Source organism: Naegleria lovaniensis, assembly GCF_003324165.1.
Source record: "Naegleria lovaniensis strain ATCC 30569 chromosome Unknown tig023, whole genome shotgun sequence".
Classification (NCBI taxonomy): domain Eukaryota; phylum Heterolobosea; class Eutetramitea; order Acrasida; family Naegleriidae; genus Naegleria; species Naegleria lovaniensis.
This window is the reverse complement of record NW_025407845.1, coordinates 334,080-350,806: the sequence shown is the minus strand read 5'-3', so window position 1 is coordinate 350,806 and position 16,727 is coordinate 334,080. Positions and strand designations below refer to the sequence as shown.

The window sequence follows — 16,727 nt, the reverse complement described above, 5'->3', positions numbered from 1 at the left end:
AAAACTGTAAACGGAAGACTTTTGTCTCTCGAGCATGAATCAAGGCATTGAAACTTCCAAATTGAGAGTCCACACGCAAGAGAGATCACTTCTCCATCCCCACTCAAAGATCGTTAAAGATACATGCATCTATTCCATACAGGCATTCTTTCCATCATCAGGGTATTATTCATTTGAGAAAGAGGTTGGACCGAATACAATCTCAATATCGGAGCAGAGTCCAACATTTAGACTTGTTTTCAAATTCTTAAAGAATTGATGAAAACCTCGAGAAATACATTTCCACTGATCCACATCTATATTCCAATATTGTTGCATTTCGAGTAATAATTCTGAATCGACATGTCCCTGAACAAATTCCATTAGAAAAAAACGTTCATCCAAAGCATCAATCAACCCAGGACTCGAGTAGCCTCGTATCAATGATTCATAACCATTCTGTTCCGTACCATCCATGTGTTCATACCAACAAATTTCAGAAAGACATGAATAATTTCGATGACACAATTCTTGAAATACTTGAAAATGTCGTGAATTCAACGCCTCATAGAGTGGACATTCATATTGATAGTAAATGTTACCAAATTTGAAAGGTTGTGCACCGTATTGAAGTAGTAATTTCACAGTTTCTAAATGTCCACAACTTGAAGCAATCGATAAGGGAGTCAACGAAACAAAATTCGATCTCACAAAACCCTTCTCAACATCTGCACCATGTGATAACAAATATTCCACAACTTGTAATAAATCTCTTCGTCGTTCCTCTAAATTAGTGGTTTCATTTGTTGTTGATTTCATATCCTTCTCTCTTCTCGGATGAGGACATTGTTCAAAAAGTCTCGAATGTTGTGTGGTGAAATAGTGTGTACACAAATCCCAAATCAGAGTCGACCCGAAATGATAGGAATTTTCAGAGAAGGCTTGTTGTGCTGATTCGGGATCTTCTCGCGTCCATACTTCCAAACAATCAATGACCCATGCACTCTGAATGGTCATTCTTGATGTTGGGAACGCTTGTGTAATGAGATGAGAAATCGCATGACTCGTGGCATAATCCAGATCATGATGACACACAAATTTTACACAATTTTCAAAGTCCATTTCTTCCCAGTGATGATCCAACAAGAAATGAATGAGCACTCGAAGAATTTTTCTTGTCATATTTTTTTAGTGTGTTTTTTTGAAATAACAAACATCAAACACAACAATTATGATGATTGAAATTACATGAACATGGATTTAATCTGTTGTTGGTGTGAATATCAAAATTATTTTAGGTAACACAACCAAAAAGAGCATTTCAAATTCAACACAAAATCTATCACCAGTTACTTACCTTATTCTTAATGAAAGAAAATATAGACCCATCACGATCAGAGTCTGTGCTTGGGGGAGCAGTACTGCTCTCAAGATTGTTGTGTGGCGCCAAAGACCCTGCCTTAATACCATAATGTCCAGGAAGGAATTGTGCATGAATGAGGTGCTTGTTTTCATTCTCACGTTTTTCATTTCCTTTTGTCTGATTAATCTCAAATGCTGAAATATTTCCATCCGAGTATGAAGAAGAGAAGGAGGATACTGATCTTAAATCATGCGGGATTGGTATACTGGAAAGATCTTTTGTTTTAGGATCGAGTAATATTCGTAAATATCGTTTCATCTCCATATTTAAATGTTCTGGAAACACAACGTCAAAAACAACCACTAAATGTCCAAATTCATTGGTAGTACCTTTCTTTGGCATTCCTTGATTGGGGATGGCTTTTTTCTGACCTGGTTGAATGACTTCATCTTCACATTTCACTATTATTTGTTTACCTTTTTCGAGGGAGTTGAGTGTCAATTGGAATCCAGTAAGCGCCTCCAAAAGTGTAATTGTTTTTTTCACATACAAGTCATCTCCTCTGATATGACGCAACATATAAAATTAATATTAATTAATAGTAAATATTAATGCGTCAAGCGAGGTCAATTAGAACTCTTTGTAGGGGTGATTACTTACACTCTTTCAAATTCCTTGTGCGGTAATTGTCGTATTTCAAAAGTAATGTCACTAGTTGCCTTGTTTTGCCATTCATCTCCATGATTTCTCAAAATAATTCTCTCTCCATGTCTACTTCCAGGCTCAACGTTCACAGTGACTGTCTTAATCTCATTGACCAATTTTCTTCCTTTACAGGTCTCACACTTTTTTGTGACATATTGTCCTCTTCCTTCACAATCCATACAAATCGTTGAAAATTGCTGTACAATGTTTCTTGGAAGCGTTCGCCTCATAATTCTTCGTCCAGTTCCTTTACAAGCTTTACAATAAAACACGTGTTCATTTGAGAATGCTCCTGTACCATTGCAAGTTCTACAAATTATCTTTCTCTTCTTTGTGAAATCTCTTTTGCATCCAGTATAGAGTTCTTCGAGTGTGACATCGATCGGAATGATCATTTCTTGATCTTCGTTTGTTGGAGGTTTTACTTTTCCTCCGAATAATGTTTCAAAAAATCCAAATTGATTTAAATACATATCGAAAGGATTCATGACGGAATCCATTTGCTCGAAAGAGTTATTACTGTTATTGAGACCTGCCTCTCCGAATGCATCATAATTTTGTCTCTTGTCAGGATCCGATAATACTTCATAGGCTTCTGTAATTTCTTGAAATTTTTCTGTGGCTTGTTGTTTGTTAACATTTAAATCGGGATGGAATTGTTTGGCTAATTTCCGATAACTTTGTTTAATGTCTTCTTCGGAACAATCCCGATCTGTTCAAATATAATGTAATTAATTACCAAAATTAATTGTTATTAAAAAAAATTTAATAAAGCATTTTAGATAAATCCGCATTCATTAATCTCCGAATATGTATGTTCAAAATGATGACGACTCACCCACTCCGAGAATTTTATAGTAATCAAGCTTTTCCTTTGATTTTTGCATTTTTTTGTGGTTTTTTGTTTTTTCTTTTTCCTCTACTCAACTCCCAAACTCATTTCAAATCAAATAAATCAAGGTTTACTCTCCGTTGATTTTTCATTGGACTTTTCGACATACTCTTTCGTATATCTTTCAAGACGTTCTTCTTCCTGTTCCTTAGACTCCACAACGTTGAAATTCTCTTTGCCATCCCATAAATAGGCCACCACACGACCACCATCGAACATTCTTCCATTATTTTCTTTAATACATGCTCGAGCGTGATTGGGCGATTTGAATCGAATTTCCACAACTCCCTCAGGATTTTCAGAGTAAATTTTAATCTTGTCGACTTTTCCAATTTTCTCCATTTCACTTTTGATTTCATCTTTCAATTCGGCTCCAAAAAGTGGATCCGTCGAGAAATCTTCTGGAACAAACATGTGTTTGAGAATGACCACTCGCCCTTGTGGTTCATTTTCAGAGCCCATTGCTTCGTCTGGATAATCCCCAAAGCCCCATTGTAATTTTCTATTCTCCTTATCCTTAATTTGTTTTCTTCTATTGTGATATTCTAAACTTCGCGATGCATCATAATTTTCAGGCTTGGTGAATTTTGCTCGTTCCACAGTAATTTTAGTTCCATCTCCGAAAAGACAAGCTCCATCAAATAGAGTGAGAGCCAAATCAATGCTCTCCTCCTTGAGAAACGTCACTCTGGCATCTCCCTTAAGCTTTCCATGTTCATCTCTGTATAATTTAACTTTTGGTTGCTCTGTGAAGGGATCTGTTTTGATAATTCCACACTTGGAAAAGGTGTCAATTAAAAAATGCAGAGTGACCTTCTTATCATCCAGCGGTAATCCAGTAATGTATATTGAAGTATTGAATTGTTCATGCCATCCAGGTAAAAAATCGTCATTGGTTTTTTTCTTCTTTTCTTCTGGAGTGGAAATTTCGCCTTGATTTTCTTCCTCTTGTTCATCATTTTCTAAAGCAACTTTCTTTGAATTAAACAATTTTTGATTTGTACTTTCAGAGCCATGTTTTCGCTTCTTCTTTTCGAGTTTTTCTTTTTGGAGTTGTTCTCGTATTTTCAAAGCACGTTCCTTCTCCAATCTCTCTTGTCTCATCTCCTCCGTTTCCTGAAAATTATAGATGGATTGTTGATCTTCGAATTGATTTTCCTGAACATGAGGAAACCAAGCACTCTTGTCTCCATGATAGATATATTCAAGCTTAGTTTCGGGATCAACAAACATTTGTCCATCTTGAATGATACCTGTCGGAAATAGTGTGGATGAACCTGGCACACGAACTCTATCCTCCGATTGTATTTGATGGTTATTGTTAGTTTTCTCGTGGTCGGTTGTGTCTTGTGTTGATGATGGGTTCATGGTCTTGAGATTTTCAGACATTTTTTTTGAAAGAAACAATTGAACATGAAGAGGAGGACTGCCTTCACATGAATAGACACTTCTTCTTATTGGAGGTAGTCGTTGTTTGTGCTGATGTAGCGTGATGCTCATTATTCTCTGTGGAATGGTCACTCACTTGCTTGTATTTGGAATAGTCAATATGGTTTGTGTCAAACACCCAAAATTCGTCATACAATTCATTCTTTTCATTTCCAAACAATAAGTATCCCAATTGATTACTAGCCACAATGGTTTGATTATGACATTGTCTTGATGAGAAGTGAGTATGGCCAAAAAACCAAGCAATCACTGGAGGTCCCATTAAATGCCGTAAATCAGTGGCAAATGCAGTGTTCAAATGTTTTGTAAATTCAGTAGTGCTGTTTTCATATTTAGGGTCGCTAACTCCTTTTGTGAGAGGTGCATTATGTGTGACAATAATGGCTCTCTTATTTTCTTGTTTTGCAAGTTGAATTTGTTTTTCAATGAATTGAACTTGTTCTTCGAACCACTTTACTGTATCATTCACTGTGAGATTGACTGGTTCTGTAGAAGCATTGTCTTGAATTTTTATGACCTTGTAATCATTCATTGACTATTTAACAAGGTAAAATAAATAATAAAACAAATAAAAAAATTAAATTAATTGAAATAATCATAATAATTAAAACCATGGTTGACCATGCATGGCAAATCAAATCACCGTGTTGAATATAAATATCAAAACGTACTGTTCCAACGAATGGTTTTGACGCTTCTGGTACTCGACTCCACAAAATACATCCAATAAAAACAACCATTTCTCCTGTTTCGTCATCTTTAATTTCTACTACTGATTGATCAAGAAAATGAATATTTTTCTTTTCTAGGCACACTTGTTTCATACTTTCCATGCAACTATAATATTCATTTCCATAAAATTCTAATTTTCATACATTTAGAAATAATCATGAAAATTGTTTCATCTCCACTCATCGGAACCGTTCTGACGAAGAGGAAATACACTTACCATGATTTCCTGCAACATAAATCACATGTTTAAATCGGTGGCTCACATCATTCAGTAATTCTTTAAAACTTTCTTGTTTGACATTGGCAACATCTCCAGCAAGAATCAACACGTCCGATCCTTCCTCGATTAATTTTGTACTCAACAGTTTCCGATGAAATTTCTCTTCATACTTGTCTTGAAACGATGAAAAGCTCTCGAAATGTTCCACATGCAAATCGCTCAACAAGGAAATTTTCATTTTTTTTATTGTCTTAAGAACTTGGAACACGCTCCCATTGTACTAGTAAACAAAAGTCTCTGAAAACCATCCTGCCCGTGCAGTCATTTTCTAGAATCAGAGTCTTTTGGTTTTGGTTGTGCATTCAATGTAAATTGTTTCACCATATGATCATAACCTTTTGGTTTTCTTCGAGGATGATTTTTCGCTTCGTTCAAAGTCAATTCCGAATGTGTGGAATTTGTTGCTGAACTGCCAACGCTGGAATTTGGTGAAGGCGAGACAAAATTTCTATAATGAAAGAAAGCTCCACTCGAGCCATGACTCGTGTTCTGTGGTTGTTGTTGCTGTCCATGATTTGAATGCATGGAAATGGTATTGACATGATGATTCCTTCCAGGCTGTAATTGGTTCTCCCTGAGATGTGAATGGTGCAACACAGCAATGTTCATTGGGTTCGAGGTGGTACCTATTTGTGAATTCGATGATGAGGTTGAATGAATGGAGGATTTTCTGGCATGTACCACATGAGGTTCGACACCACTAGGGAATGATGATTCATTGGAATGAAACAAATTTGAATCGTGTGCAAACCTCCAATCCCCATTTCCACTGCTCAAGCTCGAGCTCTTTGAAGTAATAGTACTAGTATGCAACAACGGGGAGGACATGGGATTCATCACAGTAGATTCGTGCTGTGAGGATGGATTCGATTCAAAAAGAGAAGAAGACACATTCCCTTGGTCGATAATGACTTCATTGGGAGGATGGGAAACAATGGTTGAAGATTCTTCTTTGGACTCCATGAGCCTTAATTCCCTCAATTCGTTCATCACTCGTGGTCGATAATATTCTAAATTCAATGCTAATAAATCATCCAAAGACTCTTCCATATATAAAAAGAACGAAGGAAGGGGAGGAAGAAACCCATGCGATGCATGTGTTTCTGAATAATTCGGAAGTGAATGATGTCGAGGACGTCCTTGTTTCAATGTTCCTTGAGGACTCTTGCTAGAATCCGACACATGTGTTTCATGTATCTGAGGATGATAATGATGATGATGCATGTGTTGTGATGGATGGATGATTTCATCCTGTGGAAGTACGATCGTCTGGTACATGCTCGGTACCAGAGGGGACGAAGAAGCTGGATGATGGAGAGTAAGCATGTTGGAAAGAGGAAAAGCACCATCATCCAAAACTGTATTCGACAATTGAGAAGATGATTCCATACAATCCTCAAAAGGTTCATGTTGTTGCTGTTGTTGATGATGAGAAAGTGGATGGGGTGGAATGGAAGCAGTATGCAATGAAACATGCTCCCGTGAAGAAGGATCGTTCTCTCCTTCTTGTTCGAGTCGAGTCGTTGAGGAGCTCTTCATCCTTGAAGGCCTTGTTGTTGTGGTCGAGAACTTCTCGTTTCGAGAAGGAATGTTGTAAATGTTTGGAATAGAGGAACTGTTACTACTGTTACATATACTGTTACGACGATTCATCGTAGAATCATTTCATGATGATATAAAACTAAAAGAGATGATTCAATCGTTGGGTGCAGCCACTTGAGTTCAAAGCAAACACAAGTACGCAGTGGGTTTGTATCTATCAACAACAACAACAAGAAGAAGATGAACAACTTTGATCAGAGTACAACAGTAAAAGCAGTCAACAACCTCATGACCTCGCCCTGTTTTGAGTTTTTTTGAGCTTTCGAGGTGATGACGATTAGAGATGAAAGGAGGGAATCCATTCTTCCGTGTGTGTGCTGGTTCAATGTAAAACTATGAACGCGTGTGAATGATTGGAAGGGGTGTATTTGTACAATTTTGGTCAAAGGAACAGTTAGAAATGGACATTGTCAAATGTCTCTTTGGTGTTATTTGTCTAATAAGGGAATGTTCGAGTGTAACTGTTGAGTAGAAGGAAAACCAAGAAGATGTCTTAATTCCATCACTTAATTATCTTTTTCATACCATATTATTTATTAACCAGTAAGAAACTTGGAGATTTTATTTTCATTACAATAGGAAACATCGAGTTGAAAGTTTCTTGTAAATTTTTAGTGATTCTTGTCAGGGAGGGTGAGCCAGATAGAAAAAGCTTCGTAGGCAACCAGCCTATACCCAACCATTCTTGGCGACGTTGACGAACTCAAGTGTCATCACGAAAATAAACATCTCCAACCAAAAAAAATGCCTACAGCAAACAAAACGTTCTGGCAGAAGCTGAGTGATCAACACAACCACAATGCTCCCGATATTCGTTCAACTGCTTCAATAATGCCGTCAGTAAAGAAAAGAGTTTATTTTGAAGATCAACCGTTCATGGTTGAAAATATTACACCAGCTACTAATGTTAGTTATGAAGAGTGCTATTCCGAACTGAAATACGTTTGCAGAGGTATAAATCGGAACAATTATTCTAAATTATTAACAGGAAAACAAATTTATAATTGCGATTATGACATAATTGGCGTTATTCGAGACGAACTCACCTTAGAATCAGCATGTTGTTCAAAATATTGTAGTATTTTTCAAAATCAGTGTCGTCAATGTAGTGAATTGGAAAAACACCTAGTTTCAATCATGGAAAATAGGCATGATATATTTGAAATGCTATTGAAAGGAATTTTACCACAACCCAAGCAATTAATATCATTTCCATTATTGATGTATGAGTTATTGTGTAAACTTGTGCCATTTATACCAGTCAGCCAAGATGAACACAAACTTTTAACAGTGTTTAGAAAAGCTCAAACTTCATACAATGAAGCATTGTCGACACAATACAACAACAAACAAATTACGAACAATGAACACCGTGATACACAAGCTTTGAAGGTTCCAAGGTCAAGCTTTACTCCATTCTTAGAGACATTTTTTGGATCCTTTATATTCAATCAGTTGCAAAATTATACAAAGAATCCATTTCATCACAAATATTCAGAGGTTGAAAGAAGATATTGGGTTGTGATGAAATATTATTGTGGAAAACAATTTTTCATCAGAATGGGAGGAGAGCGCAATCAAAATATTGAACGGAATAATTTTAATCATTTAAAATATAATCTAATTATACCAAGTTGGAATACTGTTAAACAATGGACACCTGCTGGTTGTTATGGTATGATTCCCGACATCACACTTACCCTAAAGAACATGTTACTGCCTGACTCTTGTAAAGATACATGTATCTCGTTTGATGGAATGAAAGTGTTTAAACATTTTGATGTTTTGGGAGATCAAATTGTTGGAAGTGAAAAATATTGTTACACTGTTGAAGACGTGAAACAATTTGGTGTTAAACATCTAATAGACCAAATGATTTTATTTTCTATTAATGCCATCGATAATTCATGGCATTTACCGCTGGGTTGGTTTGGAGTTAGTTCTGAAACAGACGTACTTGAATTTGTCACTAGCAAAATACTTTATTTCAAAGAGTTGCTCCAAGAATCTGTAACAATTGTGTGTGGATGTTCTGATGCAGAAATTGATGCACATGCTGTGCAAACAATTATTAGAAAAAAACACAAAGACTTCATTTTCGTCAATGATTACGTTCACAATTTCAAAAATCAACGAAATGTATTATTTAATGGAACAATATTGCACGAGAAAATCTCAATGCAGACCATAATTTATTACATGATACAACATAGGACATTGTATCGATTACTCGACAGAGAAGAAGTTGATCCTACGGATATTATGAATTTGAAATCATGTCTAAATTTAACAGAACGACCTGTATTGCAAGAATTACGTAAAATTGGCACTATAGAGGCAAATAGTGTTGCTGGTTACCTTGAATTAATTCGTGATATTTATGACTGCATTAATGATAACAGTCCGGATATAATTGATATTTTGAGTGAAAGCAAAACAATTTTCGAAAAATTACCCAATTATCCCAAAAAAACGAAGAAAATATGTGTTCACACACTTGAAGGATTTCTTGCATTAGCGTCTCGGTTTCCAAATTTCAAACCCAGTTGCATTACAACAAATTATGAAGAGCTACTCTTTTCAATAATTCGAGGAATGTTTCCCAAGCCAACAACCAAACAATTTTGCCAAAGCGCACTATTTTCATTCTATATATTTTTAATATTACATTCCACTGACGATGTTCGTGGGTTCTCACTCCCAGATATTCCATTAACTGATCATTATTTTGGTATGAAATTGGTTATCAAGATTTTACCAACTCTTCCTGGTCGAATTGTACTTGATAGAAATGTCAAGAAAAAAACTTGCAAAGAATTACAAATTATTAATCAAAACGTAGCCACTTACTCAAGAAAAACTACGTTGAGGGCTGAAGTGTGTGCTCCTAAATGTATATATTTATGCTGCCCTGTTTCTGGATGTAAAAAACAAAAACCATATATTATCAAAGGGTCTTTTACAAATCATTTGAAAGCTAAACATCAATTTTCAGACGAAGAAGCAGAAGCAACAGTTGCTCAATTAGAATGTTTGCAATTTTCTGCTCAATTAGAAAAAGATGTTGCTTTTAGGAAACAAAGTTGCAAAAACAATGAGAATATTATTGTACAACACAAACCACCTTACCTGATTTCAAAATTCAAAAACAGGTTGACTATTCAATATAATTTTGCACCTCTTAAATCAATTCCCACGCCTCACTGTATCAATCAAGAGACAAGACGACCATTGAACTTCTTTGTGCTAGATTTAGAAACAACAGGATTTTCTCCAAAATGCAACTCCATAATTCAATTTGCAATGTTATCATTATTTAGTAATGAATTACATTCCATATTTGTATCCCCTAGTGGTGTGTGGAGTTCTATTGCATTACAAATGCACGAAACTAAATTTCAGATTTTGGATGAAAGTGAAACATTGCAAAACATGATTCCTAAAATTTGTAATTATTTGACTAGGAATGACACTGCTGATGTGATGTTGTTGGTTCATTCAACTGGTTTGGACAAGGCTTTCTTTAGTGCTGCAATTGCACCACTTAAACTCCGATCAACAATTTACTATTGTTCTACTATGCAAAAAAACTTGCTTGGAAAAAAGGGATTAGAAAACCACTTTAGAGAAAAAGTATGTGACTCTCTTCCCGGAATAGCACATAATGCCGTTGTGGATGTGCTTATGTTGTATGATTTGCTGTTGTCGAAGTTTGGGAACGATCAAGAAATTGTGAAGGCCATCGGAAAAGCAGAATGTACAACAATAGACGACTAGGAATTCCACTGATGGTTTGTTCAGTTCGATGAATTGTTTTCTCTGTTTCCTACTCTGGTTTGCGTGTTGTTTTGTTGAAGTGAAGAAACTTGCTGATGTGGTTGTGTTGATCACTCAGCTTCTGCCAGAACGTTTTGTTTGCTGTAGGCATTTTTTTTGGTTGGAGATGTTTATTTTCGTGATGACACTTGAGTTCGTCAACGTCGCCAAGAATGGTTGGGTATAGGCTGGTTGCCTACGCTTTGGCTCACCCTCCCTGATTCTTGTGAACGGATTTATTGGAGAAATAACCTTAATAGCACTCTGAAAGAGGGTATAAGGCATACTTAATGAGTACGAGGACGACGCGTCACAATGGTTGATGCACATTCGTTGCACAAATGTTTGAACAAGAAACACACAGAAATTTGTGTCATTCATGAAAATGACATCATGATTTTATTAAATTCATTGGAGCTTAAAACTTGTTTGAACCAATTGTTGGTGCATTAAGACAACTTTGATTGACACTTGACATAAGCAATCTCAATTCGAAAAAAAATGTCCAACTCAACTCTTTCATTCGAGAATCAAATCGATCAACGACAAGACATCCCTCTTCTCGAACAAGCCAATTCTCACCCCATGTATTACTCCATGGCTCTTACTGCTATCGGAGCTACCATCGGAGACGCATTGGGATCTCCGTTCGAAAACAAAACAAAATCTGAAATTCAGAGCATGTGGCTCATGAAGAAATCCAACCACACAGCATCGACTGGTACTCATTATGTCTTTCCTAAACAATTATGTCATTCTGGATTGATTTATACTGATGACACACAAATGTCCATTTCATTGATCGAGAGTTATTTGATGTGAGTATTTTAATGAAGTTATTGATGCCGAGTTGACAATGTATAATGATGATTCTAACAAATTGTTGATCGGTTGAAAACAAATATTGGACTCGAAAAACATTTACATTATGTGGTGTGATCGATGTTGACAAATTGACATTTTCTCAAAAAAAACGTATTTGCAAAAACATGACTCATTGCATCATAGAAATCATCATCTCGATCCAATCTATATCAAAACACTCTGGCAAGCTCTCTCCAAAAAGGACTGGTTCACATGGGCTGGTTGTCCTCTAAGTCAATATCAATTTGGTGGATTTCGAGGAACAGGTCGAAATTTCAGAGAAAGTGTCAATTCATTGAATGAAGAGTGTGATAATGACATTTCTCAGAAAACAGCTGGAAATGGAGTAGCTATGAGATCGTGGCCATGTGCCATTGCTGCCTGTCACGTGTCACTTTCACCGATAGAACAAATTGAACGATTAAGACAAGATGTTGTAATGAATGGGGAACTGACTCATAAGGATATTCTTGGAATTGTTCCTGCATATTCTGTTGCATGGCTCACTTATCAATGGATTCAGTAAGTGCAAAATATTTCTTGTATTAAGAATTTTAACAATTTTTTCACACTCGAATAATGTCAACACCACGTTAATAGAGGAAAATTACTTCATATTGAAACTTTGGATTTGATTCGAGTAGTCATTGAAGAAACCAAACAATTTGAAGTATGGCTTTCTAAATTTTCCAAATATGAGCAACAAGCCAAGAAACGAATCTATTCGACCGCTCTCGAAGCCATTCTTTCATTTCTTAAAAAAACTTCCAGCACTCCATCGAAACAAGAATTAATTGACATTTCTCTTAAAAGTATTGTTGACATTTGTGAAATGACCACCTCCCAAACGGTTCGAGGTCCTCATGATGGATTTGCTGTTGCGAGTGTCACTTCTGCTCTTTTACATTCCATTATTTTGCGAAATGAAGATTTCCTTATTTGTTTAAAGCGAGTCATTGATGTTGGAGGAGATACAGACACGGTTGCTTCGATGGTAGGTGCCATGGTAGGTGCCTATAAAGGATGGAGTTTCACGTCCAATCGGAATGAAAGTTCACTTCAACTTTCACAACAAAATTCCCAAAAACAATTTTCCTATTTTGTAGTTCAACAAGTTGTCGGATTTGAACACTTGTATGAATTTTATAGACATTTTATTGAATGGACACTCGGAATGAGTCATCAAGATACGAACAAGATCAAGAAGGATTATTGTGGATTTTTATTGCAACAAGAAAAACACGTGACCTCTGTCCTCCTGAATTTGGAAAATTCAAAACGAACACCTCATTATCGTGCCACGATTGTGAATGATATGGTTTCGAAAATTGGAAATTCATTAATGAGAGAAAGAAGTAAATTTCATGGAAGCGATGAAGAATTTGTGAAAATGGTCATTCCAAAATATTCCAATGAAATTGAGTGGATGAATGATTGGGATTTGAAAAAGTTGTATGGAATGGTGTTTAAGAAGAATCAAAGAGGAGGAACCTATGGATACGATAGGAGATAGAATTCGAGCTCAGTACAATAAAGAGTGAAAACGGATGAATAAAATTTATCAACCTGTCACTTGTCAAAAAGAATTCAAATCACGTCATTCAAAAAAACAAAAAAATGCGAAGCCATCCCTTCCACACTCTCCAATCTCAAATCGAAACTCTTCTCATGCAACTTGGCAATACCTTCCTGACTCCCTCTGCTCCCCGTGACGACTCGGCTCAGGATCATCGCTCATCGACGGAGATTGCAAAACAAAATCTTGAACTTCGTTTCAAACTCATGACACTCCAACAAGAATTATTGGATTTGACAACTGACACTGATGAAGAAGTATTGAACAAGTACCAAAAAGAATTTATGAACATTTCAATGAAAGCCATGAAATCACTTTTAAACAACACAACTTCTCGAACTTTACCGAATCTTCAAACTTCATCATCATTACATGATCCATCCATGACAAGTGGCAGTTGGATCCGAGAGGAACCCTTCTCTGAAATTCCATCCGTGATGATTTTTCAAGAAATTTCACAATTGAACTCACAAGTGAAACAACGAAAACAACAATGTTTACAACAAATGGCCAAAATTGATGAATTATATGAACAATTGGCTTCCAATGGATTAGCAATTGATTTATTGACCAACATTGAACATCTTGTCATGACACCTTTAGACAAGTGTCATCTCATCCTTACCAATCCGTCCACTACCAAATTTAGTATCAAGAATGAAAAAGATATCCAATTATTTGATTCACTTTTTAAAGAATTTCAACAAGTCAAAGATCAAATTCTTCAAGGAGATTGCATTCCATTATTGAACGATTTTATTGTAAAAACAGAAGAACATGTTGAAACCATTTCCAATTTTTTACTGAATTTTCAAATTTGCACCCAATCCATGTTACACAATGAAATTCATCGATGTAGCAACACTCTCTCCAATGACAGACTCAAAGACTTTGAACTTGCCATTTATTTGACGAATTGGAAACAAGATTTTTATTCAGAATTGAATTTGACATCATGGACGACGAATCATTCACCCACCGTGCAAGAACTCTCGAAAACTCTTCGAGATCTCGCTCTCCATTTAGAAGAAGGTCATTCCGAACATGAAGATCTTTCTTGGTTCAATGATTTGCTTCAACAAGTGAAGCGTTCACTTGTCCATGAGTATTCCCTTCTTTCACAACACTTTATTAATGCAAATACCTTTCCACACCCATTATTTGAAGGACTTGTGAGTTGTATGGTATATTATCAAGAATTGAAATCAATCGCCAATGCACTCGTTCAGGAAAGTATTCCATTGATTTTTCAAAAACACAAATATTTTGAAAATGCTCGAGAATTGATTCAAAATTTTTCACACATGCAACAGAGATTGGAAGAAATTAACAAACAAAAAAGAAATATTGAGAGAGTGATTAAAAAGATTCAGTTAGAAATTGAGGGATTGAGAGAAGAGCTGTTATATGAAAAGAATTTGGAGCAACAAGAGGTTCTAAAAAAGGAAATTTCAGAACAAGAGTTGAAAATTCTGACACATAAGGAACAAGCTCGTCAATTGATTCATGAATCGAATGAAATTCGTCTGACTTTATTGAAATTGCGCCAACTTGGATTTTCCGAAGTGTTTTCACACACTCTCGAAGAGATGCATCCCATTTTGGGAATTCCAGAACTCTCTCCTGATTTTTTCAAACAAATTTCTCAACTTTCTGGTTGGAGTGGTAATCACAGCGTTTTTGAAGCCACAGATTTTCAATCCAAACGTTACATTATCAAACAATATCAAGTACGAGATCACAAAGATTTGGACAAACTTAAAAAGGAATTGAAAATTCTTCAAAAAATTAAGCATCGAAATATTGTCACTTTGGAAGGTTATTATTTAGAGACCAACACGTCACATCGTTCCATTTCGATTTATGTGGTCATGCCGTTTTACAATGGAGGAGATTTAAAACAATTTATTTCCAGACAGAAACAACATGAGACAATACAACTTTTCAAATTAGATATGATATTTTGGGAACGATTATGGAGACAATTATTATTAGCGATTCAACACATTCACTCGAGTGGTGTCATTCATTGCGACATCAAACCAGAAAATATTTTTATTGAAATTCATCAAGTTCACATTCGAGTGATTTTGGGAGATTTCGATGTCAGTATGGACACTCAAAATCGAACATTGAATATGGTCACTCGAACTTGTGGATCTAGCGGTGGTACTTTGGAATATTTGGCTCCTGAAATTGTGAAATTGGGACAAAAAGCATCGTTCATGTCAGATATGTACGCATTTGGAAAAACTGTCAAAAATGTCATGTTACAGGAATTGAAAGAATATCCATCTCTTCATGATCTCGTAACACAATGTTTGAGTGAAGATCCATCAAAGAGACCTTCTTCTTCTGAAGCTTTGGCCAATGCATTTTTCACAGTCGATACGCTTCCAAAAGAAATTGAATTCCAAAATAAGTTAAAACAAGTGGAAATCGATCAACAAGTGTTAGAGAAGAAACAATCAGAAATTAGTGAATTATTGCAAAATTTAGAAAAACAACGACAAGATATTCAAAGACAAGTTTTCGAGTTGGAAAATGAAAGACAGCTCTATCAAGATGAAACTCAACAACAACGAATGGAAATTCAACATCAAATTGACATGCTCCAAAAAAAGGAAAAAACTTTGCAAGAATTGGATGAAAAGTTGAGAAATGATTCAAAATCTCAGCTCACGGTCTCTTTACCTTCGTATTGGAAATATCGACTTGTGAATTCTCCACAACATGGGTCTTCATCGCCATTGATGATTGTTGAGGTGACCAAACACATGAAAGATATTATTCAAGAGTTACTGGATTTTACTTGTCGCGCTTCAACATTGGGAAGTGGACGAGATCAACAAGTTCGAATGACTTACACTCAGTTAGTGGTGCACCAGATATTCAGAATTGAAAATCCAACCTTATTTTCCTTATATAGTACTCGAAAACAGCAATTGATGGCGTATAATGACCCTGCAAATCCCATCCATGTTCAAACTCATCAAGTTTCACATTCCAATGCTCAGACATGGATCAAACAATGTGGTTTAGATCTTTCTTGCAATGAAGTGTATTTATGGCATGGAACGAAACCCAATGTCGTCAAATCTATTACAGAACATGGATTCGATGAGAGACTAAGTAATTTGAGTGGTCTCTTTGGAGCTGGAATTTATTTTGCAGAAAATTGTAGTAAGAGTGATCAATATTGCACTCCAGATTCTAATCAAGAGTATTCCATGTTTTTAAGTCGAGTTGTGTTGGGAAGACAAATTTATCAGGCAGGCGCTTCCACGTCACAAAGTTTGGGAAATCAGAGAAGACCTCCACAAATTCCAAATACCAATGGTAGAGTGTATGATAGTGTGATTGGAAAGTCGAATGCATCATCCAGTGCCTACACGGAATTCATTGTCTATGATAGGAATCAGTGCTATCCTGAATTTCTCATCAAGTACAAGAGACAATAAAATATTAC

General features: G+C 35.9%; 8 protein-coding genes across 8 annotated transcripts; 3 read left to right on the top strand and 5 right to left on the bottom strand.

Moving 5' to 3' along the window:
• Nucleotides 1-165: 165 nt before the first annotated feature.
• On the bottom strand, nucleotides 166-1,161 carry C9374_005209 (uncharacterized protein; the record flags this gene model as incomplete). The annotated part of the gene is made up of 1 exon (XM_044694934.1): nucleotides 166-1,161. The coding sequence occupies one exon, from the start codon at nucleotides 1,159-1,161 to the stop codon at nucleotides 166-168; it is 996 nt and encodes a 331-aa protein (XP_044548308.1).
• A 62-nt stretch (nucleotides 1,162-1,223) lies between these two features.
• C9374_005208 (uncharacterized protein) lies at nucleotides 1,224-2,934 on the bottom strand (the record flags this gene model as incomplete). Its single annotated transcript, XM_044694933.1, has 4 exons — nucleotides 1,224-1,244; nucleotides 1,337-1,904; nucleotides 2,003-2,759; nucleotides 2,886-2,934. The coding sequence occupies 4 exons, from the start codon at nucleotides 2,932-2,934 to the stop codon at nucleotides 1,224-1,226; spliced, it is 1,395 nt and encodes a 464-aa protein (XP_044548307.1).
• Nucleotides 2,935-3,002: 68 nt separating this feature from the next.
• C9374_005207 (uncharacterized protein) lies at nucleotides 3,003-4,328 on the bottom strand (the record flags this gene model as incomplete). The annotated part of the gene is made up of 1 exon (XM_044694932.1): nucleotides 3,003-4,328. One exon carries the CDS (start codon nucleotides 4,326-4,328, stop codon nucleotides 3,003-3,005), a length of 1,326 nt encoding a protein of 441 aa, XP_044548306.1.
• A 43-nt stretch (nucleotides 4,329-4,371) lies between these two features.
• C9374_005206 (uncharacterized protein) lies at nucleotides 4,372-5,578 on the bottom strand (the record flags this gene model as incomplete). The annotated part of the gene is made up of 3 exons (XM_044694931.1): nucleotides 4,372-4,923; nucleotides 5,060-5,250; nucleotides 5,338-5,578. 3 exons carry the CDS (start codon nucleotides 5,576-5,578, stop codon nucleotides 4,372-4,374), a joined length of 984 nt encoding a protein of 327 aa, XP_044548305.1.
• An 83-nt stretch (nucleotides 5,579-5,661) lies between these two features.
• On the bottom strand, nucleotides 5,662-6,939 carry C9374_005205 (uncharacterized protein; the record flags this gene model as incomplete). The annotated part of the gene is made up of 1 exon (XM_044694930.1): nucleotides 5,662-6,939. The coding sequence occupies one exon, from the start codon at nucleotides 6,937-6,939 to the stop codon at nucleotides 5,662-5,664; it is 1,278 nt and encodes a 425-aa protein (XP_044548304.1).
• Nucleotides 6,940-7,746: 807 nt separating this feature from the next.
• Nucleotides 7,747-10,779, top strand: C9374_005204 (uncharacterized protein; the record flags this gene model as incomplete). Its single annotated transcript, XM_044694929.1, has 1 exon — nucleotides 7,747-10,779. One exon carries the CDS (start codon nucleotides 7,747-7,749, stop codon nucleotides 10,777-10,779), a length of 3,033 nt encoding a protein of 1,010 aa, XP_044548303.1.
• A 540-nt stretch (nucleotides 10,780-11,319) lies between these two features.
• C9374_005203 (uncharacterized protein) lies at nucleotides 11,320-13,195 on the top strand (the record flags this gene model as incomplete). Its single annotated transcript, XM_044694928.1, has 3 exons — nucleotides 11,320-11,636; nucleotides 11,827-12,204; nucleotides 12,283-13,195. 3 exons carry the CDS (start codon nucleotides 11,320-11,322, stop codon nucleotides 13,193-13,195), a joined length of 1,608 nt encoding a protein of 535 aa, XP_044548302.1.
• Nucleotides 13,196-13,299: 104 nt separating this feature from the next.
• C9374_005202 (uncharacterized protein) lies at nucleotides 13,300-16,719 on the top strand (the record flags this gene model as incomplete). Its single annotated transcript, XM_044694927.1, has 1 exon — nucleotides 13,300-16,719. The coding sequence occupies one exon, from the start codon at nucleotides 13,300-13,302 to the stop codon at nucleotides 16,717-16,719; it is 3,420 nt and encodes a 1,139-aa protein (XP_044548301.1).
• Nucleotides 16,720-16,727: the final 8 nt, after the last annotated feature.